The following is a 26,804-nucleotide window of genomic DNA, read 5'->3' as shown; positions in this document are numbered from 1 at the left end:
TGAACACAGAAGGCTGTTGCAAAAAACATCTGTCTCCCGATTACATCTTCAAACTAAGGGCAACTAACATTACGTGTATGATTTGTGTAGAAATAATATTCATATCTCAGAGCCATTTGCATTGTTAGTTATAGCCTAATGTTAGCTAGCTAGTTAATATTGAACCTAGCTAGTTTGTTAGCTTTAGCTACCTGTAGATTAATGTAGTGTAGTAATGTTATGAGTTGGTATTATGGTTCATTGTTTAGCTAGCCAGCTACATGTCTAAACAGAAGACTCCACTATGCAAGTAACTATGCAACTATGGAAGTGTACTGTTTACCACCTCCGTAGCCTATGCATGCGACAAATAAACTTTGATTTTATTTGATATATTGTGTTTACCAGAAATGGTAATGTGAAGATCAACATGACCTGAACCAAAGTCAAATTAGGATATAACGTTAGGCCAACGAGACAGAGTCCAAGTTCTTAAAATTCTCCGGTAGAATGACCTGCTTTTATTTCGCTGTTTATTATTTCGACAAGTTTGATGTTGGACGACAATATAATGTTGATGATGTCACTGCGACAACTGTATACAGACATGTCGATAGAAGTAATATAAACCAGCTTTTAGTCTTGAAATCTTTGGTTGTACACTACCGTACTCACCGTTTAGCACATGGCCTCATGTGAATCCTTAAAGAGACGAGTGGGGCTAAGGCTTAAGAGGGTGTGAAAAATGCTGAATGGGTGTAGACAAAGACCTCTCCAATAGGTGTACTAAAACATTGAAGAGCCATTTTCTCAAAAGTGGAGTTACAAGTTTATCAACTTTCAAAGCAGAATTACTTTCCCATTGTCCCTCAACTGTAGTGTATGAAATACTATTTTCTAGCTCTGGGTCTACGTTTATCCAATGTAAAAAACACAATTTCAAATTTTGCTAAATAAGATGGAATCAAGTTGTCGGTCACATATAGGAATAAGGTGGAATCTTATTACACCGGCTCCGATGCTTGACGGATGTGGCAGGGGCTACAGTCCATTACGGATTACAAAGGTAGGCCTGGAAGTGATCTATCCAACAATGCCTCTCTACCTCTCTACTTTTTTCTCTTCTTCACCTGGATCATCGCAGCTAGCTAGCTGCTACTTGAGTGGCCACTCCTGGCTAACGTCACTGTCCCGAAGCAAGAACCAATTAGCCTGGAGCTAGCCTTGCTAGGCCCATCTCCCAGTTAGCCAAAGAGGACCATCAGCCACTACTTGGGCTACAATATTTATTTTTGCCAACTGGCTTGGACCCCCGCCGACTCATCACGAGACCACCGACGTGATTCGCCCAATAGGGTTTTTCTCAACTGGCTCCGCTGTCACTTCGTCCCCTGAAATCCCATCCACTAGCATGCTAGCCGTGGCCTGCTAGCTGTCCAGAGCACAACGGACTGTGATGCTTAAGCCACTATACCTATTCTGCCAATTGGCTTGATTTACCACACAAAGCCCAGCTGATCCGTCTGCCGACATAACAGCACGAGGGGGCCACAACAGACTTTCTTCCGTTGCGACGTCCCTCCAAGGCCCTTCTGTTAGCTTGCTAACCCTGGCCCGCAAGCTGCCTGAAGCCACTCACTGGACTCCTATGATCACTCGGCTATGCATGCCTCTCGCTAACGTCAATATGACTTGTCCGTTGCTATTTTGGTTAGTATTTATTGCCTTAATTCACTGTAGAGCTTCTAGCCCTGCTCAATACGTATTATTTAACACTTTAGTTCCACCTACCACACATGTGGTGACATCACCTGGTTTAAATGATATTTCTAGGGACAATATCTCTTTCATCGTCACTCTATGCATATGTTTACCCTCACTGTATCCACATCCTACCATACTTTTGTCTGTACATTATGCCTTGAATCTATTCTACCGTGCCCAGGAATCCGCTCCTTTTACTCTCTGTTCTGAACATACTAGACTACCAGTTATTTTAGCCTTTAGCCATACACTTTTTCCTACTCCTCCTCTGTTCCTCTTTTGATGTGGAAGTTAATCCAGGCCCTGCAGTGCCTAGCTCCACTCCCATTCCCCAGGTGCTATCATTTGTTGACTTCTGTAACCGTAAAAGCCTTGGTTTCATGCATGTTAACATTAGAAGCCTCCTCCCTAAGTTTGTTTTATTCACTGCCCTAGCACACTCTGTCAATCCGGATGTCCTAGCCGTGTCTGAATCCTGGCTCAAGAAGACCACCAAAAACCCTCAAATTTCCTTCCCTAACTATAACATTTTCAGCCAAGATAGAACTGCCAAAGGGGGCGGTGTTGCAATCTACTGCAGAGATAGCCTGCAGAGTTATTTCTTACTATCCAGGTCTGTACCCAAACAATTCGAGCTTCTACTTTTAAAAAGTCACATTTACATAAACAGGTCTCTCACCATTGCCGCTTGCTATAGACCACCCTCTGCCCCCAGCTGTGCCCTGGACACCATATGTGAACTGATTGCCCCCCATCTATCTTCAGAGCTCGTGCTGCTAGGTGACCTAAACTGGGACATACTTAACACCCCGGCCATCCTAAAATCTAAGCTTGATGCCCTCAATCTCTCACAAATTATCAATGAACCCACCAGGTACAACCCCAAATCCGTAAACACGGGCACCCTCATAGATATCATCCTAACTAACTTGCTCTCCAAATATACCTCTGCTGTTTTCAACCAAGATCTCAGCGATCACTGCCTCATTGCCTGCATCCATAACGGGTCTGCGGTCAAACGACCACCCCTCATCACTACCAAACGCTCCCTAAAACACTTCAGCGAGCAGGCCTTCCTGATAAATCCACTATAATTGAGAATTTCAATAAGCATTTTTCTACGGCTGGCCATGCTATCCACCTGGCTACCCCTACCCCGGTCAACAGCCCTGCACTCCCCACACCAACTCGCCCAAGCCTCCCCCATTTCTCCTTCTCCTTCACCCACATCCAGATAGCCGATCTTCTTAAAGAACTGCAAAACCTGGACCCCTACAAATCAGCCGGGCTAGACAATCTGGACCTTCTCTTTTTTTAAATTATCTGCTGAAATTGTTGCAACCCCTATTACTAGCTTGTTCAACCTCTCTTTCGTATCATCTGAGATTCCCAAAGATTGGAACGCTACCGCGGTCATCCCCCTATTCAAAGGGGAAGACACTCTAGACCCAAACTGCTTCAGACCTATATCTATCCTACCCTGCCTTTCAATATCATAAACGCCATCGATAAGAGACATTACTGTGCAGCCGTATTCATCGACCTGGCCAAGGTTTTCGACTCTGTCAATCACCACATTCTTATTGGCAGACTCAACAGCCTTGGTTTCTCAAATGATTGCCTCGCCTGGTTCACCAACTACTTCTCTGATAGAGTTCAGTGTGTCAAATCGGAGGCCCTGTTGTCCGGACCTCTTGCAGTCTCTATGGGGGTGCCACAGGGTTCAATTCTCGGGCCGACTCTTCTCTGTATACATCAATGATGTCGCTCTTGCTGCTGGTGATTCTCTGATCCACCTCTACACAGACAATACCATTCTGGATACATCTGGCCCTTCTTTGGACACTGTGTTAACTAACCTTCAGACGAGCTTCAATGTCATACAACTCTCCTTCCGTGGCCTCCAACTGCTCTTAAATGCAAGTAAAACTAAATGCATGCTCCTCAACCGATCACTGCCCGCACCTGCCCGCCCATCCAGCATCACTACTCTGGACAGTTCTGACTTAGAATATGTGGACAACTACAAATACCTAGGTGTCTGGATAAACTGTAAACTCTCCTTTCAGACTCACATTAAGCATCTCAAATCCAAAATTAAATCTAGAATCGGCTTCCTATTTCGCAACAAAGCATCCTTTGTTCATGCTGCCAATCATACCCTCGTAAAACTGACCATCCTACCGATCCTCGACTTCGGCGATGTCATTTATAAAATAGCCTCCAACACTCTACTCAACAAATTGGATGCAGTCTATCACAGTGCCATCCGTTTTGTCACCAAAGCCCCATATATCACTCAACACTGCGACGTGTACGCTCTCGTTAGCTGGCCCTCGCTTCATACTCATCGCCAAACCCACTGGCTCCAGGTCATCTACAAGTCTCTACTAGGTAAAGCCCCGCCTTATCTCAGCTCACTGGTAGCCATAGCAACACTCACCCATAGCACGCACTTCAGCAGATATATCTCACTGGTCACCCCCAAAGCCAATTCCTCCTTTCCTGACAGTTCTCTGCTGCCAATGACTGAAACGAACTACAAAAATCACTGAAGCTGGAGACCTGACTAGCTTTAAGCACCAGCTGTCAGAGCAGCTCACAGATCACTGCACCTGTACATAGCCCATCTCTAAACAGCCCATCCAACTACCTCATTCTGATACTGTATTTAGTTATTTATCTTGCTCCTTTGCACCCCAGTATCTCTATTTGCACATTCATCTTCTTTACATCTACCATTCCAGTGTCTAATTGCTATATTGTAATTACTTCACCACCATGGCCTATTTATTGCCTTACCTCCTTATCTTAACTTTTTTTGCACTCACTGTATATACATTTTTATTTTTTCTACTGTATTATTTACTGTATGTTTGTTTATTCCATGTGTAACTCTGTGTTGTTCTATGTGTCGAACTGCTGTGCTTTATCTTGGCCAGGTTACAGTATTTGTTTAACACTTTTTTTGGTTACTACATGATTCCATATGTGTTATTTCATAGTTTTCATGTTTTCACTATTATTCTACTATGGAGAAAATAGTAAAAATAAAGAAGAAACCTGGAATGAGTAGGTGTATCCAAACTTTTAGCCAACATCACAGTTAACACAATCACTTGAAACTGAAGCTGGAAAAACTGCAAACTAGCTACACTTAGTTTCTTTTAAACTTTTTTCAATTTACATTTCTTTGTATATATCCTGTCTGTCTCATCCCGACTCCCGACCCCTACACATTCATTACTATGGGACAGCTGGAGATCAAATTAGAATACAGAAACAATGTTGCAAATGTCGGAGAGACAGACAGCAATATTTATATAAATCTCGGCTGTTGAAAACTAAATGTTAGTCTAAAAGAAATGTGAGATGTCTAGATGCTTTTTATAGTGGAGATCAAGTTCATAACTTGCCAGGCTGGGCTGATGAGACAGTGGATTGCGCAGTCAGATGGAACAGAGTAATAAGCTTTTTAACATGCCGGAGGTAACTTGTGGAATAGACACCGGTTGGAATGCGTATTTAACCAATCAGCATTCAGGATTAGATCCAAACATTGTATAAATTATTATTATCACTGCGTTGTTGGGAAAGAGCTCTCAAGGTAAGAATGTCACTATACTGTTTTACACCTATTGTATCCTGTGCACATGGCGAATAAACTTTGAAACTTTAAACTGGCAAAAAAAACACAGCTGTGTTGTCTTCTAGTAGACATATCAATACCCCACTTCACTGAGATGAGCTTCAAAACTTCGACAAACATCCCTACACCCCACTGCTGTTAACTTGCATAACACGCTTGTAGTCGGGACATTTCGGCCTAATTGCTGAAAGCCATGGGGCTTTTGTTCGAGGAGGAGGAGGAAGGTGGAGGAGGAGGCAGAAAAGAAAAGGGAGGCCTCCTGACTAACAGCAGAGTGGGCTGAGCTGAGCAGGGCCCGGGAGGAGCAGAGCTGGAAGGAGCGGCCAGGGACATGACATGCTGCAGGACAAGATGCTATCTGCTCTCTCAGCAACCCCATCTCACATGCTAGGCTATATACAGTACATCCTCCACTATATCTCCCCCATCTAACTGGAGCACACAAAGAAACTGAAACCCGGGCAGTGTCTGAAAACGTTACTAGCTGTCAAATCATTATTGCTTTCTCCATCCTTGTAACCTCAATTCCTCTCAAAGCCCATTGAAAGAGAGGTCCTTGATGCTTATGAGAGAGGAAGCGAGGATTTGACAGCTACATGCACTAGTAATGTAGTAATGTTAGACACAGCAGCCCCAGTCTTCTATCCTTTCTCTCTCTCCACAGCCAAGCGTCCTCTCTCTTTCTCTCTCTATCCCTGCCAGGAGCTGTCAACTCTCTTTTCCTGTTGTCTGTCTGCTGCCCAATTACAGAGGGTGGCCGGGCACTGTTATCGGCTTGCTACTCCAGGCCTCCCTCTCTTTAGCAGGGTATTAGCCGCACAGTCAGCCAGGCTTAGCTTAGCCTAGCGGCCAGTAATCCTAGACCCCCAGTGAGTCAGTTAAAAACAGGGGCAACGCTTTTTCAAGCAGCCTCGTGCAGGGCCAGTTGAGATCAGTCGCCGGACAGAATCACCACGAACAGAAAATATACATACTTCTTTGTCGCACAGCATCTTCATCATCCGCATTGCCATCGTTATCATAACCAATTGTCATCGATAGTGTTTTCTACAGTGTGGCTAGCTTATCTAGAGTGACTCATTTTAAAATGTGTGAGAGACTTTTAGTGATAAATGTTAGTGCTATATGGGATTATCTGTGTGCCTGTGTCCGTGAGTGTGTTTTCTCGATCTTTCATTCTTCTCAAAAACAGCAGGCATCACATGCATTGTGACTGAACCTTCCTTCCATAGCGGTAGATATTCTAGGAACTGCCAGGCCTCTGAGCTAAACCCTATCTGACTTTAAGGTTCAACTCTCTCTGCTCTAACATGGCAACAAACTGATAATGATCACATACACACAGACAATGAAAAGACTGTTTTGTTTTAGAAAAGAGTGAAAGATACATGACCTCCGACTCTACCCATGTGGTTCAAAGAGACTCTTCAAAAGCTACAATAGCACCTCTTATGTGTGTTTGGGTCTAGTCTGCAAGAGCTAGAAGCCTACCAGGCATGGTTCTGAGAACACAACACACAGCATGACGTTATGAGTCTTCTTGGTGTCCACAAGTCAGACAGCCACAGAGAAAACCTCTCTCTCTCTCTCTCTAATGTAGGCCTAGTGCATTTGTTCCATAATCAACAAGATGGTGTCTACTCTGATTCTCTAGAATACATCACATATTTAATGCTTGCTATTGGATGATTAGTAATACTCTCCACTAACAATGGAGGTTAAACACATACTATCAACATGGTAATAATCCTCAGAGGCTAGGTAATGCTGAGTAAAGTAGCATGGTAATTGATTAAGAGAATGACCTGGACATAGCTTTGGAGCATGGCATTGACTGCATGTGTCGCCACTCTCCCTGATCATGGCATTGGTGACCGGTACCTGACGTTGTCGTGCTTCTGGATGTAGATCTTGTGAAACATCATGTCTTCCTGCTTAGCGTTAATATCAGCTTTCATCTCCATGGCAACATGACGAGGAAGCACGGAGAGCAGGAGACGCTCCTGCAGAGATAGAGGAATGAGAGAGAGAGGGCAAGAGATGGGGAGGAAGGTAGAAAGTAGAGAGAGAGAAGGATGATGAGAGAGAGGAGGGGGAGAGAGAGTGAGGGAAGACACCCATGGAGAAAGAGAGAAGGAGAGAAAATCCCAGAGAGAGAGAGAGAGGCAGGGGAGAGAGTAGAGAGAAAACGGACAAACCAGAGATTTAGTTGATAGGAGTCATTACACGAGACAGACAGTGAGACAGAGAAATGGAGAGGTCTTGATTTTGGTCATTCCACCTGGGGAAGACCTGGGTAGTTTAGGACTAGAACAGACGGCTGCTTGCATCTATCTTTCCATCCCTCTATTGCGATGACGCCCACGGCACAGTATCCCTGCCTGCTGAGAGATGTTATCACTGGTTGACAAGTGTGGGCCAGCCCTTGATGCCATCTCCTTGGTTGCGTCCAAAATTGAACCCTATTTCCTATATAGTGCACACATTTTTACCAGGGCTCTGGTCCACATTAGTTCACTATATAGGGAACAGGGTGTAATTTGGGACGAAGCTCCTATTCTGTTTACACCACACCACAGCAGCAGGTGTAGGTGGATGGGTGTTACCGAGGGGCTAGGATAGGCCAACAACAACAAACAAACCCACTTCTTTAACTTCTTGTCAATTCTAGCGAATTATCTGTTAGCTAAGAGTTTCTCTATCTCTTTTTAACTCTGTATATCTCTCTGTATCTCTCTCTTTATTTAGTAAAATATATATATTTTTCTTCTCAAAACTGCATTGTTGGTTAATGGCTTGTAAGTAAGCATTTGATGGTAAGGTCTATACCCGGATTCAAGTTCCTCGGCGTACACATCACTGACGATCTGAAAGGGTCCACCCACACAGACAGTGTGGTGAAAAAGGCGCAACAGCGCATATTCAACCTCAGGAGGCTGAAGATATTTGGCTTGGCCCCTAAAACCCTCACAAACGTTTACAGATGCACAATTGAGAGCATCCTGTCGGGCTGTATAACCGCCTGGTATGGCAACTGCACCGCCCTCTCCAGAAGGTCTTCTCAACGCATCACCAGGGGAAAACGATCTGCTCTCCAGGATACCTACAGCACCCGATGTCACAGGAAGGCCAAAAAGATCATCAAACACCCAAGCCATGGCCTATTCACCCCACTATCATCCAGAAGGCGAGGTCAGTACAGGTGCATCAAAGCTGGGCTTCCACCCGGATATGCAACCCTGCACCTTAGAGGCTGCTGCCTTATAGACATAGACTTGGAATCACTGGCCACTTTAATAATAGAACACTAGTCACTTAAATAATGTTTAAATAATGTTTACATGCTGCTTTACTCATCTCATATGTATATTTTTGTCAATGCCACTCTGACATTTCTCGATCTAATATTTATATATTTCTTAATTCCATTATTTTACATTTAGATTTCTGTGTATTGTTGTGAATTGTTATATACTACTGCACTGTTGGAGCTAGGAACACAAGCATATCACTACACCCGCAATAACATCTGCAAAATATGTGTATGTGACCAATAAAATTTGATTTGGTTAAAATCGTAGTACATACATTGCTGCTCTATCGCACGTGCAGTGATAGAGGGGAAAATAAACCGTTTTCGTTGTTTGAAGTAACGTCTTTGTTGTAATATCGCAAACGGACGTGGCAGGTTCACCCCTATGGATTGCAGTTTTACAGGTTTTTTTTTTTTTTACAATCGCTAGGACCCATTAGTTAGGTCAATAGTTAGGTCACTTTTTCAAAAAGCTTCACACAGTTCTCCTAACTAACTTTCAGCTTGGCACAGCAGTTAATTTCACATCCAAAATGCACTAAAACTACCAAAACACTTCATACATGTCTAAAATCAAATCATTCTTCCATAACACTAGCAAAGGTTGTCACCCAACAAGCACACTTTGTCACTCATAAAACAATGACCTAAAAAACACTAACAACAGGTAGCATTACACAATGTTTTCTTTAGTAAAATGTCTTTACAAAACAAGAATGACACCTCGCTACTCTTTAGAATTCACTGCAGTATATGTTACAGGAATGAATCAGACATGATGCAATATGCTTCAATGGTTTATGTCATTTTTTTGGCATTGAGTGAATCCAAAATACAAGAATTTGTATATACACCATCTACTGATACAGATACAGTAGCAATACTAATCAACACCGTCTTCTGCATTTGGCCACAGGTTCTCATCCACATCCCATCTTATGTCATCTTGGGCAATACACCTAGGAAAGAATCTTTAGGCATGCCTGGTCCATCCCTGGCAAGCTTCTGCAGATATGTCCAGGCATCCAGCATCCATTGTGACATTTGATCATGTGGATGGTGGTCATAAACCTTCCACCTCCATGAGGTTAAATAATTCCTCTATGGGGTTGAGGAATGGAGAGTAAGGTGGGAGGAAAAGTGACACCATCCTGGGATGGGCTGCAAACCACTCTGACTGCATGGGACTGGTGAAATGCCACATTGTCCCATACAATCACAAATGTTGGCCGATTTCGCCTCACTGCAACCCTTTCCTCACCTGGCACAACCCTTCCATAGAGGTCATCCGGGAATGAAATGAGATGCTCGGTGTTGTATGGCCCAATTAGCGGTTTGTGTAACAGCAATCCATCAGAGGATATTGCTGAATACATTGTGATGTTGTCCCCTGTGTTCCGGGACATACACGGTGGCTCTTTTCCCAATCACATTCCTACTTCGCCGCCGTGTTTTGGCCAAGTTGAAACCAGCCTCATCCACAAAGATGAATATGTGGGGTGTTTGCCTGGCTTCAATCTCCATGACTCTCTAAATTAAATCCACAAGGAAACATAAGAGTTAGGCTATTAAGTGGCTATTCTGCCCTGTTTGGTTTTCTTCAAAACCAGTTCTGTATTTTATAGTCATCTTACCTGGACATATTGGTTCCTGAGTTGCTTGACTCGTTCAGGCTTCCTCTCAAAGGGGACAGTGTACAACTGTTTCATTCTGACTTGATGTTGTTTCAGGATTCTAGAAATAGTTGTTATGCTTACATTGTGAATATTTCCAAAAGTAATGTTGTCTGCCAACACTCTGTCCCAAATCTCTGTGAGTTTTATGCCATTGTTTCTGTTGACCATATCAACTATTGCAGTTTCCTGCACAGCAGTGAAAATCCTACCTCTCCTGCCTGTGGGGAGGTAGCCGTTGGGTCCTAAGCAGAAATACAAAAACAATGACACACAAGTGGGTTTGGAGGCTTTGCTCAATTTACTTCTGTAATGTGCAGTTCAGTCAGATGCCCTTGCAGAATAATGCACATCTCACCTGTTATTTTGCCGGAAATTTCTCACAATAGATGCCATTGTGGAGCGTTGCAGATTTGTCTGCACTCTCAGACCAGCCTCTCTCATTAGTAGACCATGATTTATTACATGATCAATTATAGTAGCCCTCATTTCATCTGAGACAACAGCTCTTGATCTTCCTCTCAGTCTTCTTCCACCATCATACATACTCCTCTCCCTCTCCCAGCCCTCTTCTTCCTCTGTCAGCCACTTCTCTATCTCTGGCTGGGTCCATGTTTACATTACAGTACAGCATTATTCCTAAGATGTCCCCTTTTGTATAGATGGTAATGTAATTGAAAGACCAACACCTGGGTAGGTGTTCAGCTACAATGGGAATCAGCTGTGGTTGGTCTAATTGTTTTGACAGTATTTGATTTTTTATATTTGGAAAATATTTATATACAGTATTACTGTAGAAATATAGCAAACTGCTGTCTTATTCAATTTTGTGTTGTGTTTGGTTTTGAACTTAAGTATAACAGTTTTGAAAAGAGTATGTTAACATGTGCAAATTGGCCTGTAGGTACATAGAGTTTTGGTGGTGGTTGTGTCTGAGTGAGAAAATAATTCATGACATTTGAAAGATGTAGTCATTGAATGCATTTTGTGCCAAAGCAATGAAAAATGATCCACAGTTTAGCCCACATAGACTGCTGTTGTGCTCACTGAAGACTTTCGAAGAAGTAACCTAAGTATTTACAAATGGGTCCTAGTGATTGTAAAAAAAAACTGCAATCTTAGACTTCCTAAACTCAGCAAAAAAAGATACGTCCTCTCCTTATCCAAGTCTGAAGGTTGGCTGTGAATGCTTGAATGGTTTCCGGAGAACATGCTATGCCGTTTAAAGGAGTACTCAATAGACAGTCCGTTAAGAGACAGGCTGCCAATGAACTGATCCAAGTTTGACCTCACAAATACTATTAAACAAAAAAAGAAACGTCCTCTCACTGTCAACTGCATTTATTTTCAGCAAACTTGACATGTGTAAATATTTGTTTGAACATAACAAGATTCAACAACTGAGACATAAACTGAACAAGTTCCACAGACATGTGACGAACAGAAATGGAATAATGTGTCCCTATCACGCCCTGACCTTAAAGATCCTATAAATTCTCTATTTGATGGTCAGGGTGTGACTAGGGTGGGAAATCTATGTTTATATTTCTTTGTTGGCCGAGTATGGTTCCCAATCAGAGGCAGCTGTCTATCGTTGTCTCTGATTGGGGATCATACTTAGGCAGCCCTTTTTCCCACCTTCAGTTGTGGGATCTTGTCTTTTTGTGTTGCATGTGTTTGCACTCCTAAAATTTTTACGAAAATGTACGCCTACCATGCTGCACCTTGGTCTTCATTTAACGTCGGACGTTACAGAATATCCCACCACCAACGGACCAAGCAGCGTGGTCAGGAGGACTGGACCTGGGAGGAAATCCTGGAGGGAGCAGGACCTTGGACAAGGGCCAAGGAGTATCGCCGTCCGAAGGAGCAGATGGAGGCAGCGAAAGCGGAACGGCGAGGATTTGAGGAGTTAGCTCAACGAAGCAAGCACGAGAGGCAGCCCCCAAACATTTTTTGGGGCGGCACACGGTGAGATTGGCCTGAGTCAGGGTTCAGACCTGAGCCAACTTCTCGTGCTTACCGTGGGGAGCGAGTGACCGGTCAAGCACCGTGTTATCCTGTTCTGCGCACCATGCCTTCAGTGTGCATCCACAGTACGGTGCGCTCTGTGCAAGCAGTTGCCGTGCTAGAGTGGGCATTCAGCCAGGACGGATTGTGCCGGCACAGCGCACCTGGCCTCCAGAGCATCTCTTCGGCCCAGGATATCCTGCGCCAGCACAACCCAGTTCGCCAGCACAAACCAGTGCGGTCTGTGCCAGCTCCTCGCACTTGCCGTGCTACAGGGGGGATTCAGCCAGGACGCGTTGTGCCAGCGGAGTCTCCAGTGACGGTCCGCAGTCCGGAGTCTCCAGCGACGGTCCGCAGTCCGGAGCCTCCAGCGACGGTCCGCAGTCCGGAGCCTCCAGCGACGGTCCGCAGTCCAGAGCCTCCAGCGACGGTCCGCAGTCCGGAGCCTCCAGCGACGGTCCGCAGTCCGGAGCCTCCAGCGACGGTCCGCAGTCCGGAGCCTCCAGCGACGGTCCGCAGTCCGGAGCCTCCAGCGACGGTCCGCAGTCCAGAGCCTCCAGCGACGGTCCGCAGTCCAGAGCCTCCAGCGACGGTCCGCAGTCCAGAGCCTCCAGCGACGGTCCGCAGTCCAGAGCCTCCAGCGACGATCCGCAGTCCAGAGCCTCCAGCGACGATCCGCAGTCCAGAGTCTTCAGCGACGAGCTGCAGTCCAGAGCCTCCAGTGGGGGTTCCCAGACCGGAGCCTCCGGCGACGATCTGCAGTCCAGAGCCTCCAGCGGTGGTTCCCAGTTCAGAGCCTCCGGCGATGATCCACGGTCCGGTCCACAGAGGCGGAGGGATCAGCGTAGGGAGCGGGGGCTACGTCCCGAACCGGTGCCGCCACCGAGGGTAGATGTCCACCCGGACCCTCCCCTATAGGTTCAGGTGTGCGGCCAGGGGAGTCCACACCTTGGGGTGGGGTGGGGTACACCATGACCTTAAAGATCCTTTAAATTTTCTATTTGGTAGGTCAGGGTGTGACTAGGGTGGGAAATCTATGTTTATATTTCTTTGTTGGCTGAGTATGGTTCCCAATCAGAGGCAGCTGTCTATCGTTGTCTCTGATTGGGGATCATACTTAGGCAGCCCTTTTTCCCACCTTCAGTTGTGGGATCTTGTCTATGTGTGTTGCATGTGTTTGCACTCTTAGCTTTACGTTCGTTGAGTTGTTTATTGTTTTTGGTGGAACATTTCAAATTAAAAGAAAATGTACGCCTACCACGCTGCACCTTGGTCTTCATTTAACGGCGGACGTTACAGTCCCTGAACAAAGGGGGGTCAAAATCAAAAGTAACAGTCGGCATCTGGTTTGGCGACCAGCTGCATTAAGTACTGCAGAGCATCTCCTCCTCATGGACTGCACCAGATTTGACAGTTCTTGCGGTGATATGTTACCCCACTCTTCCACCAAGGCACCTGCAAGTTCCCGGACATTTCTGGGGGGAATGGCCCTAACCCTCACCCTCCGATCCAACAGATCCCAGACGTGCTCAATGGGACTGAGACCCGGGCTCTTTGCTGGCCTTGGCAGAACACTGACATTCCTGTCTTGCAGGAAATCACGCACATGACGAGCAGTATGGCTGGTGGCATTGTCATGCTGGAGTGTCATGTCAGGATGAGCCTGCCTGAAGGGTACCACATGAGGGAGGAGGATGTCTTCCCTGTAACGCACAGCGTTGAGATTGCCTGCAATGACAACATGCTCAGTCCGATGATGCTGTGACACACCGCCCCAGACCATAACGGACCCTCCACTTCCAAATCGATCCCGCTCCAGAGTACAGGCCTTGGTGTAACGCTCATTCCTTTAACGATACACGCGAATCCGACCATCACCTCTGTTGAGACAAAACCTCACTTTTTGCCAGTCCTGTCTGGTCCAGCAACGGTGGGTTTTTTCCCCATAGGCGACGTTGTTGCCAGTGATGTCTGGTGAGGACTTGCCTTACAACAGGCCTACAAGCCCTCACTCCAGCCTCTCTCAGCCTATTGCAGATAGTCTGAGCACCGATGGAGGGATTGTGCGTTCCTAGTGTAACTTGGGAAGTTGTTGTTGCCATCCTGTACCTGTTCCGCAGGTGTGATGTTCGGATGTACCGATCCTGTGCAGGTGTTGTTAGACCTGGTCTGCCACTGCGAGGACGATCAGCTGTCCGCCCTGTCTCCCTGTAGCACTGTCTTAGGCGTCTCACAGTACGGACATTGCAATTTATTGCCCTGGCCACATCTGCAATCCTCATGCCTCCTTGCAGCATGCCTAAGGCACGTTCACGCAGATGAGCAGGGAGCCTGGGCATCTTTCTTTTGGTGTTTTTCAGAGTCAGTAGAAAGGCCTCTTTAGTGTCCTAAGTTTTCATAACTGTGACCTTAATTGCCTACCGTCTGTAAGCTGTAAGTGTCTTAACGACCGTTCCACAGGTTCATGTTCATTAATTGTTCATGGTTCATTGAACAAGCATGGGAAACGGTGTTTAAACCCTTTACAATGAAGATCTGTGAAGTTATTTTGATTTAACAAATTATTTTTGAAAGACAGGGTCCTGAAAAGGGGACGTTTATTTTTTGCTGAGTTAAGAAGCAGACGTCATTACAGGTGATCTGAACCTATGAACCTCCTGCTCTCTATGACCTCCTGTCTCCTATTAGGTCCTTCAGAGTCATGTGACAGTGTAAGTGTCATGCGTGTGAGTGTAGTGTGTCAGAAAACACTATATCAAAGTATCTGCTGCAACTAAACCAACTATACCAATCTTTATCACTTACCATAATATCAACTAATTCCTATAATTTCAAGTAATACTGTATAATTAAGTATGAATACATACATTACATGTATTTATAAAGCCATAACTATGCCAAGTCCTCCACAGTCCCATGACAGGCCTTACCTGCTGCTGGTTCTCCCTCTGTGAGTGGAGGCGAGCCTGGATGCACTCCCTGGTCTCCTGGAAGGCTTGTCTCTGGGAGCCCTCGGCTGGGTAGTGGGTACACACGCCCACGATGTTAGAACAGGAGAAGATCAGGACGTTGGACACTATCTGGAGAGGGAGGAAGACAGGGGGAAAGGAGAGGGGGAGAAAAGAAGAGAGAAAAAAGAAGAGAGAGAAAAGAGAGGAAGAAATAGGAAGAGAAAGAAGAGAGTTTTAAATAAATGTAATATAGAACGCTTACAGTAGCATATTTCAATCCCCTCCACGACTAATTCCTGTGTGAGATTTGATGTACAAGCTAATATTATCCCCCGTCACCACATTTTGAGTATTCCATTCCCATAAATGGTAGTTGTGTCTACTGTCCAAATGACTTAAATCGGACAGGGACCAAAATAAGCCAAGACATAGATATGGGGCGGGGGGGGGGGGGGGGGCGAGAGAGAGCAGTCCAGTTGATGTTTTTCAGCCCTGGCCTGCTTCAGCAGTATTCTTCCTACAGTCTTCCTACTTGTTGAGTAGAGTGAGGAGCCTTTAGTGTCCCTGGTCCCCTCTGTTCTGGCATCTCAACTCCCTCAACAATGTCTGACTGTGTCTGCGTCCTAAATGGTACATAGTGCACTATTTTTGACAAGACCTCTATTGAGGCATGTCAAAAGTAGTGCACTAAATAGGGAATAGGGTGCCATTTGTGACAAAGCATGTCTGTCTGTATCAGGGGCACCAGGACACACACACCATGGTTCATAACATCCGTCTGTCTGTCTGTCTCAGCCGATCTGAACTGTACTCCTGCACACATGTCTCCAGCCAAAATATCTCACACTGCACACTGAGGACAGGAAGGCAGGCGAGCCTGTGTGTGTGTGTGTGTGTGTGTGTGTGTGTGTGTGAAAAATGGGTCTGTTAGAAAGGGAGAGTATTGACACTAATTTGACAGTGCCGTTAGGGTAATGTCTGGTAATGTCTCACTGACAGGGCCAATCAGTAGTGATTACAGGCCATCTGTACAAACAGAAATAGTGTTTGATTGAGCATGTCTGGAGTGCCAGGTGAGTGGAGTGGCACCTTTTTTATATTATTATATTGGTTTTATTGCCACAGGCAAGTACAAGTAAGACAACAAATAGTAGGTGGCTATTTCAAACCAACATAACACCAGGCACCAGAAGGCTGTATCTGAACTACCTTCAGTCAGCAGAGATGAAAGAAGCACACTGTTGTCCTGAGACTGGCAGCCATAGGCTATAGCCATCCCTTTCACAGAAACCACACATGGACTGAATCAGAGAATCAGCAGCTGACTCCTACTCACACTGATGGCATGTCCAATGATGAAAAAACAACATGTCTTTATAGAGTCAATATTCTATTAGTGAGATCTCTCTTGAGGCTTAAGAGAAAAGGAAGGGAGGAGATAGAGGGATAGGAGGTTGTGATGAAGCTTAAAGTAGAACAAAACGACTGAAAGGAAAAGAGAGAGCGAGAGAGAGAGTAAGCACTGATGGAGAAAGAAAAATAAAATACACAAAGAGAGAGAAATACAGATGAGGAGATGGGAGACAAGAGAATATGAGAATCTAAATTGCTTACTCCTTGCCTCTTCTCTCCTTGCCTCCTTCTCAAAACTCATTGGATGAGAAAGCCAGAGGTCCCTCCCCTCTGACTTTCTCCTCCAATGGGTTTCGAGGAGGTGAGGAGAGAGGACATGAGGAGTATGCAATTGAGATTATCCCACAGAGACCCAGAAGAGGTTGTTGTGTTTTTCTACTCTAAAAAGGAAGGTGTATTAAAAGCCTTGTGGAGCTGCATTGACCCCTGACCATTTACAATTTATAACTACATAATGACAGTCTACAGGTCAGGGTTACGGCAACCTTGGTTTGCACGATGAGACAAGGATTTCACCACCGGCCAAACCTGGACAACACTAGGCCACTTGTGCGTCGCCCCACGGACCTCCCGGTCACGGCCGGTTACGACAGAGCCTGGGCGCGAACCCAGAGTCTCTGGTGGCACAGCTGGCTCTGCGCTACAACTCCCATACGGGCTCGGGAGAGACGAAGGTTGAAAGTCATGCATCCTCCGATACACAACCCAACCGCACTGCTTCTTAACACAGCACCATCCAACCTGGAAGCCAGCCGCACCAATGTGTCAGAGGCAACCTTGGTTTGCACGATGAGACAAGGATTTCCCTACCGGCCAAACCTGGACAACACTAGGCCACTTGTGCATCGCCCCACGGACCTCCCGGTCACGGCCGGTTACGACAGAGCCTGGGCGCGAACCCAGAGTCTCTGGTGGCACAGCTGGGACTCTGGGTTCGCGCCCAGGCTCTGTCGTAACCGGCCGTGACCGGGAGGTCCGTGGGGCGACGCACAAGTGGCCTAGTGTTGTCCAGGTTTGGCCGGTCGGGATGTCCTTGTCCCATCGCGCTCTAGCGACTCCTGTGGCATATATACACTGACAAGGTCGCCAGTTGTACGGCGTTTCCTCCAACACATTGGTGCGGCTGGCTTCCGGGTTAAGCGAGCAGTGTATCAAGAAGCAGTGCGGCTTGGCAGGGTCGTGTTTCGGGGGACGAATGGCTCTCGACCTTCGCCTCTCCCGAGTCCGTACGAGAGTTGCAGCGATGGGACAAGACTATAACTACCAATCGGATATCACAAAATAATAACCACAACCAAGCATAAGAAAAGGAATAGATATGGCTCTGGAAGAAGAAATGTCAACACACCTGGGCTAACAGTTTTTAATTTGCTCAGTAAAGAACTGTTGCTGTCAGAACTGTCGATGACATCAGAATATGTTTTCCTTTTGTTCGAATAAGTCCAGGACAATTCCTAATAGCCTATGTGGCAGCACTTGAAATATACTTTAAACAGTGTTTATAAGTAGTTTATCAACTATAAATCATGAGTTTATAGATAGCTTATAAACCTTTAATAAACGATTTGTTGAAATAACAGTCATGTCCTCTCCAACACCATGTCTGGTTCTATTAACCATCTGTACTGTTAAAATGTCCAATCAATATGGTCTTCAGGCTATTATAAATCACTATAGTCTTCAGGCTATTTTTAGTCAAAAACAAATATGGTAATACAAATCCTACTGACCCCTTTCTGTATTCAACCTCTATAATAATGGAGTGTGTCAGTGTAAACTCAAACACAAAGTCCCTGTTGCATTTTTCTGTAGTCCTGTTTCTGTTTACCAAGCCACGCTAATTGAGTCCTGTGCTGTGTTACGCATTTCTTGCGTCGGTTGTAACCAGGGAACGAGCGGAGCACTAGATCACCTGCGTACCTTTCTAGGTGCGACATTATAAAACCCTGTAGAGCAAGATGGTACTGGTGTCAATATTTACCTACCCATCATCCAGAGAGAGAGAGAGAGAGTCTCACAGACGCTTCTCTGCTGAGAAGACAACTCAATATCAAGCGTACCACCAGGATCCAGCCAGGGCCTCTGAGCCAGGGCCTCTGAGCCAGGGCCTCTGAGCCAGGGCCTCTGAGCCCCTCTGAGCCAGGCCCTCTGAGCCAGGCCCTCTGAGCCAGGCCCGCTGAGGAACTGTAATCACACTCATCAGCCATGTCTGATATGATGGCAAGATTCCCTAGTGCATATCGCTGCTGACAGCTTTATTTGGTGTGTTGAGTTTGAGAAAATGGCCTTTTTAAAGTTTCCTTTGTCACTGGGGCATTGAAAACGTAGTGTGTTTCACCGACTGCTAGATCGTAGATGGCTTATAATAAGCAGATGACAAACTGCTGTAACTCTGCATTCTCAAGTAGATGAAAAGTAGCAAATGTAGGACTCCCAGGATTCATGTTTAATTATGACCTCAATGTATGCTAGGCAACATGTGACAACATCTAGCATAAATTTAAAATGGCCCTATTGAAACCAAGACTTAAAAATAACTGATATTGGTTCAAGAGGGAGGGAATGTTGGAACATAACTAATGAAATTACAGTTTGCTAAAATGTACACTTAATCCAGTTTAAACTACTGTATAGAATTTATTACAGCACAACGGCAGAGTCATGTCTTAAGTGTAAAACTAACAATGACTCAATAATCCATGCCTTCTTGGAAAAGTCAACAAGTTATGGGTGGAGCTAGAAAGTTGGCTGTCAGAAGTATTACAATGTAAATGTACTTTTAATCCATCAGTCTGCATATTTCAAGACATGGCATATGAGGATGCAGTGAGACACCCGATTGGTTGGAAGATACTTTTCTTGTCAATCAAAAACGTATATTTCAAAACTGGAAAATCAACCAATGCTCCATTGTTAGCACAATGGAAAGGTCAAATGCTTTATTATCTAAATGTTGAAAGTGCCTGGGCGACGGAGAGAAACAAAATGGTGCAGTTTGAGGTCATGTGGTGGAGAGGGATGAGGGTGCTGGAGATGGGGGGGGGTGAACAGGTGGGTCTGGGCAGGTGTGATGTAGTTGATGTTTGTGTGATATTGTCGTTTGTATGTGTATGTTTTGTATTGTTTAAAAAAAATCACACAACAAAAAAAAAATCACACAAAGAAATGTAGAATAATAATCATTTTGAATGGCCCCGTTTACAGGACAGTCATCAGGTTGAGAATGTACAGCGGAGAATGGTTTGATATGGTCTAAATGTGAATCCCTATATAGAATGGGTCAAGTCAACACAATGAAGTGCATTGTGTGCTAAAATAAATGTCATGTGCAGGCCAGGCTGTTTGCTGCTTATTGTGAGCAGCATCACACGGCACTGTGAGGTGCCACATGTTACGGTTCCATAACGTCCTATAACGCTCTCATGTGCAAGGCAAATGTGCTGCCATGTGTTGGTCAAGATACATGCCATTTGAAAAGAAATAGAAAACGTGCAGGAATTTGACATTTTTCATTCACCAAAAGCCCCATCAAATGTCCCATTGAAACGTCTGATTCAGTCCATGTGATGATAAGCTGGAAGAGGCTCCAAGAATCCAAAAGGTTCACTTTGTGTGACGGTGAGAAACTGTATTCAGCTGGCGATTTGCTTAGAATTACTGGGCCATAATCGTATTGGTCCAAACTGACTCTGAGAGTGAAGAATATCTCCAGAACATTTTACCCACCTGGGAAAGGATGATGATACAGAACATAATGACATTGATCTTCTTCAGGCTGACAGTAGCTAAGTGCATCTCCAAAGTAGTGCCAGACATAATGGTGTGTCACAGTGAAAAGAGAAGGTGGGCAATTCTCTATGATGTGATGTTTTAATGGGGGAAAAGCCTTTTTTCAAAATGCGACACAAGTTTGACCTGTACTACATTAGCCAGCGCAGTAAATTCAACGAGTGTAAATGAATTCCCTTGAATAGATTAGCACTGCAATACTTCAGACCGAGGCAAAATGAGTCCATTTCTTTATAAAACGCACGCACACACAGACACATACTACAAAGCACTTCTGTTCTGGTTATATCAGTATCCTAACTTGTATCTTTCCTCCATGAACGTCTTTGTAATCAGAGCTATATCTTGTGCTCCCATTTCAACAAACGCTTCTTCATGTGATCCGTTATGAAATCAACGACGAGACAACAGCAATGTAGGCCTGAAGGTCAGGATCCAATCAATAACAGACTTCCTGAATAAGTGTGTTTGATTATCACAGCAGTGACATCCAGGCAGAGGAAGGAAGTTAACACTTGCAGGCCCATTGGGTGACCCATTCAGTTCTGAAAGGGAACCAGGTTTTGCAGTCATGCAGAGCACGCAACCACACTGACAATTTCTATACCAAGTGTCAACTCCCTCCATCTGGAACTGTCACGCCCTGGTCTTAGTATTTTGTGTTTTCTTTATAATTTGGTCAGGCCAGGGTGTGACATGGGTTTTTTATGTGGTGTGTTTTGTCTTGGGGTTTTTCGTAGGTAATGGGATTGTGGCTTAGTGGGGTTTTCTAGCATAGTCTATGGCTGTCTGGAGTGGTTCTCAATCAGAGGCAGGTGTTTATCGTTGTCTCTGATTGGGAACCATATTTAGGCAGCCATATTCTTTGAGTGTTTCGTCGGTGATTGTTCCTGTCTCTGTGTTTGTTTGCACCAAATAGGCTGTATAGGTTTTCACATTTGTTGTTTTTGTATTGTTCATTTTTCATCGTCATTAAACATGTATCAAGAATACCACGCTGCATTTTGGTCCGACTCTCCTTCACCGCAAGAAAACCGTAACAGGAACATGTAAATCAAAGGTATTTCTGAAAGAGCTATTTAAAAGTTCACTATCTGCAATTGATTGAATCCTGGCCAGAGGATTGAGGGCTAAGGGGATTACAATATCAATGTAATACTTTACTGTAGTACTAGTCTTGTGTGCCAAACTATTGCTTAGCTTTTAAATGGAGTTGTTCTCCTATGGGTACTGAATGCTCATTTTAAATGCTCGTGCCATGCGACACAGGAGACGGCAGCTGAGCCCGTTGAGTCATAAATGTTGAATTCTGACTCACACCTTTGAAGTAGAAAGGTTGGTGTGCCCATCACCACCAACCACGGAACAGAAGAAAAAGCATTTTACATTTTTCATCTCCCTCCCCACTTCAAAAAAGAAGAGAAGAGAGAGTCAAAGCCATTCCAAATATAGCCCCCTTTGCAAACACCAGCCACATGGGGCACAGTGGGCTCTGGAGTGCTTTGATGTCAACAGCTAGCACTCAAATCAAATTTCCTCCCATACATTGGAACCCTAACAATAAACACATGTATTTGTTAATAGAAGGCAGATACTGTATGTTCCCTATGAAATAATACCTTCACCAAAAGAAAAGAAAGGCAACACCTTGGTAGAATTCCTTTTGGTCATCATGATCGGTATCAAAAACCCAGGATGGGGAATGAGGATTCCATCATGCAACCCTTAAGTCTTCAGATACATCACACTGATAGGACAGTTTTGCAAACATACAGTAGGTGAAGCCTACCAACACACACTGGATGTCCCATTGTCTACTGGTCTGGTATTACAAAATTATATGTGAGAAACATCTCCCTTGTCTCCCAGGATGACACATATGTTCCACCCTGTACCTCAGAACATCGCTCATAGTACTGTAGTAATAATGTACTGGTCACAGACACAATGTATCCACTTGACATGAATGATGTGTTTGGTTATGGTTACAGACCACCAGGGCCTATCAGTCGAGATATGAGCAGCTAGGAACCTGATCTCTCCAGAAAGCTCTGTCTGAGCAGATGAGCAGAGTGAGATGACAGGCCTGGGGATGGGGGGGGTGGGGGATGTGTCCCAAGGGCATCCAGTCAATAGGCAGGGGTGACATATGGCTCTGTCCCCTGCCTCTGAGAGATCTCCAACAGGCTGCATGAAAATAGAGTAGTTTACTCTCAGCAGGAAACACCAAGGTAAACACCTTGAGAAGAGGACAAGCAAAGTGCTAAATGCCTCCTTCCTCACCACAACCTGGACGACAAGCCAAAATGCATCTGACACTTTGGTTTTCAGGTAGGTCAATAATCAATCCAATTATTTACATGTTTAGAAGTCATATCATGTCAAATTTAATGATTCAAGCCATAACCTTTGTCTTCAGCCACTGGTTCAGTACATGGGCAGACCATGTCTCTGCGGGCACGCAAAAATGTCTACAGATTTAAGATACAAAGATCAGAGGAATCAAGAAGTTTCAACTGGGCACTTACAAGGTTGGGTTAAACAAGCCGGAATTGTATATTTTCTGTCCCAACACAAATCGCCTTAATTACCTCCTACCTTCAGCATCTCTTCCTCTGCTCTGTTCTTCCCATCTCTCCATTGTTAACCCTTCCCCCTCTCAGGCTCGCTCCACTAGAAGTAAATCAGCCATGACCGATGCTGGATCTCATATGGAATCAGTCCTCACCCAAGGCCTATACCTCTCCTCTAGTCTGGCAGCTCTGAATATGAGGCTCAATCTCCATCATAATGAATCTCACCATCCGGGCCTGCATTCACAAAGAGTCTTAGAGAAGGAGTGCTGATCTAGCATCAGTTTAAAGAGCGACTGGCTTTAAAAAGCAATAGATCTCTTTAAAAACGGCCTATGTGGCATCGATAGGAGTCAGAAACAGTTATTGTAGTGTCAAAATGTACTACAAAGTGTAAATAGGATGATTTTGGTCATAAAGTCAGTCTAGTCTAAAACGGAGTTCGGAACACAAGGGTTTTGACTTTATGATGTTCATTTGCCCACTAACATGGGGTGAACAGCTGTGGTGATTGCTCACCATCCAATACCATAGACAGTGTGAAGACCTGCTCAGCACCAAACATCTTAGTTTGATGTAAAATTGCGCAACTAAAACATCCTTGGCAAAAATGTCAAAATTAATTAAAGATTACTTGAGTTATCTTACATTTATTCTGGGGATTTTGGGGAACTCTTGGGGAACAAATATCATTAACCAAACGGGAAACACACCTCCAAGACTGAAATTTCTAAAGAGCAACAGAAAAACACACGTACCAATCAGAGTGTTCAGTGGTTCTTTAAACTTTTAGATCATAATGACTAAGATTATATGGAAAGAGGGGAACCTGATCCTAGATCATCAGTCCGACTCTGAGACTCTTTGTGAATACAAGCCCAGTACCGATCAGTACCAACAGGACTGATCTCAGGCCAGTCCAGGATCAACCTGCAGCCACACAAATAAACCTTTTACAGTCATCCATCGGTGATGTCATACCTGGCTGGTACTCCAACCTAATGCCACAATGTGTCCAGACTGCCACTGGCTACCTCCAAACCATTATCTACAAATCAAAAGGCCAAACAAACCAAACGTCAAATATACAACTAGCGATGGTTATGCCATCATTGTAAACAAGGCTGTCATAACTGACTTGCCTGGTTTAATAAAAGGTTCAATAAAATCTAAATAATAGATGACTAGGATGGGAGAGAAATCAAATCACGGTGTTGCTAGGAGACACCATCCCCAAATACTGACAGTGGACATCTAGGGGTTGGCTAATGAATGTCACTGGCCTTGTAGTAATTAGTCTATTCAAATGAGCCATCATCTCTCTGCGTGTAGTGGGCGTTTGTCACTTTACGCTTTTGGAAGGCCTTTTTTCAACATATGGAACAATTCAGTGCAATTGTGTCACTAGGGCTAAGACAGTGTTTTTTGTGTGTGTAATTTCATAGTATACGTCAACGCAGTGGCCTTCAAGGTGAGTTCTGCCTGGGTCAAGCATATGTAAAAGAAAATCGTTCCAACTCACACCGAGGTAACAGGTCACAGTAAACAAAACACACCAGCCTCAACAACTGAGCTCATTGGAGGCCAGACCCCTGTTTAAATAAAACGTTTGTAAAAGCTCCCAAGCCGATCGCCTCTCACTCACTTACAGACAAATAGTTAAAGGGCGACTGCACTTTCTGATTTGGCCTCGTAGTAGATTTGGTTAGTTAAGAAATGATAGCGGCCATCACTGAATTCAAACGTGAGTTGGTTTCGAGTGTGGTTTGATGTGAGTGTCTCTTGTGTGTGTTCACAGGTGGGAAGAGTTAGCCAGACTTTTTGCCAATTAGCTTCAGCTGGATGTTGTCCAACCTTGTCAAAATTGGTTTGACTTTGGATAGCCTAGCTCTGGGGCTATTTAGGGACCATCAATAAATTACACAATGTAAGTGAGACAATATTTTCATGTTGCACACCTTTTAGTTCTCATTAAATGCTTTCATATGAATTTCTACAATTTATAGTTGTTTTGACGTTTTTAAGTCATTGAAATGTGGAGTTATTGGAATTTTAACATATTGTCCCATGTACAGAACATTGTGTAATTTACTAACTATCCCCAAAGTTTACCACGGGCATTACGATTGGGTCGCGAGCAGCTGCACTCCAAATTGATGATTACTTGCGTGCTGCCAGCTGTGGGTATGTGGGCCGGATTGAAATAAACCCAACCTTAATTTACATTGTGATGCAGTCATTACCACAAGTCTCACAACACTCTGTTGTGGAGGAGACTGACTTTATGACAAACATTTTCCTATTTACACTTGTAGTCAATTTTGACAGTAGAGTAAATGTTTCGGACTCATATCGATGCCTCAGGCTGTTTTCTAAATGAGAATTTGTTTTTTAGAGGCAGTTGCTCTTTAATAATAATGCATGAGGGGGTGTGGTATATGGCCAATATACTGTACTACAGGCCACGAAGCAAAGCAGAGTGCCTGGATACAGCCCTTAGCCGTGGTATATTGGCCATATACCACACCCCCCCGTGCCTTATTGCTATTATAAACTGGTAACCAACGTAATTAGAACAGTAAAAAGTACTTTTTTTGTAATATCCGTGAAATGCTGTTTCAGCCAATCAGCATCCAGGACCCAAACTATGCGGTTTATAATCTTCATGAGAGCTCTCAGAAGTCTGGTCCTGAACTTAAAAGCATTGATCTGTGTCCAAGAAACTGGCCCGTAGAGAACTACTCTAAGCACAACCAGAGAAACTGATTCATCATCTGGCATGGAGTGGTCCATAGTCAGGTGCATTCTGGGGCTCACCTCGTGAGGACAGATGGTGTTAGAAAGGATGAGTCTGGGTTGGGGCTGGGGGGACAAAACGTCATGTGATTATGTCCCAGTTAAAATATGTACATTTTGTCTTCTAAACATCTCAACTCTTGTCAATAGGAGCCTCTGTGTTGTCTGTACATCCCAAATGGCACCCTATTCCCTATGTAGTGCACTTCTTTTGACCAGGGCTCAGGGACACCGCCTCCGTGTGGCTGACGTCATTAAGTTGAGTTGTGCTCTGCTGTGCTCTGTGGCGCAGGGAAGTATGGCAGGATAAAGGCTGCAGTCTGTCCTGTGAGGCTCAGCTGGGCTCAGGCTTATGTAACAGTGGGCCAAAGGGCTCCCAGCCAGCCAGCTTCCCTACAGATGCACAACTAACAGGGTGGAGAAGATGGGGTAGGCAGGGGGAGGAGGGGAGAGGGGGGTTTATATTTAAGGCAGCCGTCCACACGGAAACACCCAACCTTTGATCCTACCATACACAAACTGCCCTTTGGTGCAACTGATACGAACACTAACACCTCTCGTCAGACATTTACATACACTTAGGTTGGAGTCATTAAAACTTGTTTTTCAACCACTCCACAAATTTCTTGTTCACAAACTATAATTTTGGCAAGTCGGTTAGGACATCTACTTTATGCATGACACAGGTAATTTTTCCAACAAGATTATTTTCCGACAGACTATTTCACTTATAATTCCCTGTATCACAATTCCAGTGGGTCAGAAGTTGACTGTGCATTTAAACAGCTTGGAAAATTCCAGAAAATTATGTAATGGCCTGATAGGCTAATTGACATGATTTGAATCAATTGAAGGTGTACCTGTGGATGTATTTCAAGGTCTACCTTCAAACTC

The 26,804-nt window shown here is 44.6% G+C and overlaps 1 protein-coding gene across 2 annotated transcripts in view; it reads right to left on the bottom strand.

Moving 5' to 3' along the window:
• Positions 1 to 26,804, bottom strand: part of adcy5 (adenylate cyclase 5) — a 134,492-nt gene that overhangs the window by 57,265 nt on the left and 50,423 nt on the right. For both annotated transcript variants that reach the window (XM_029636661.2, XM_029636669.2), the window contains exons 2-3: positions 15,319 to 15,468; positions 7,274 to 7,395 (exon numbers count right to left, since the gene is read on the bottom strand). In XM_029636661.2, coding sequence (XP_029492521.1) covers positions 7,274 to 7,395; positions 15,319 to 15,468 — 272 coding nt within the window. The remainder of the gene's footprint in view (positions 1 to 7,273; positions 7,396 to 15,318; positions 15,469 to 26,804) is intronic.

The sequence above is a fragment of the Oncorhynchus nerka genome, linkage group LG3, assembly GCF_034236695.1.
Source record: "Oncorhynchus nerka isolate Pitt River linkage group LG3, Oner_Uvic_2.0, whole genome shotgun sequence".
Classification (NCBI taxonomy): domain Eukaryota; kingdom Metazoa; phylum Chordata; class Actinopteri; order Salmoniformes; family Salmonidae; genus Oncorhynchus; species Oncorhynchus nerka.
This window is presented reverse-complemented; position numbering and strand designations above follow the sequence as displayed.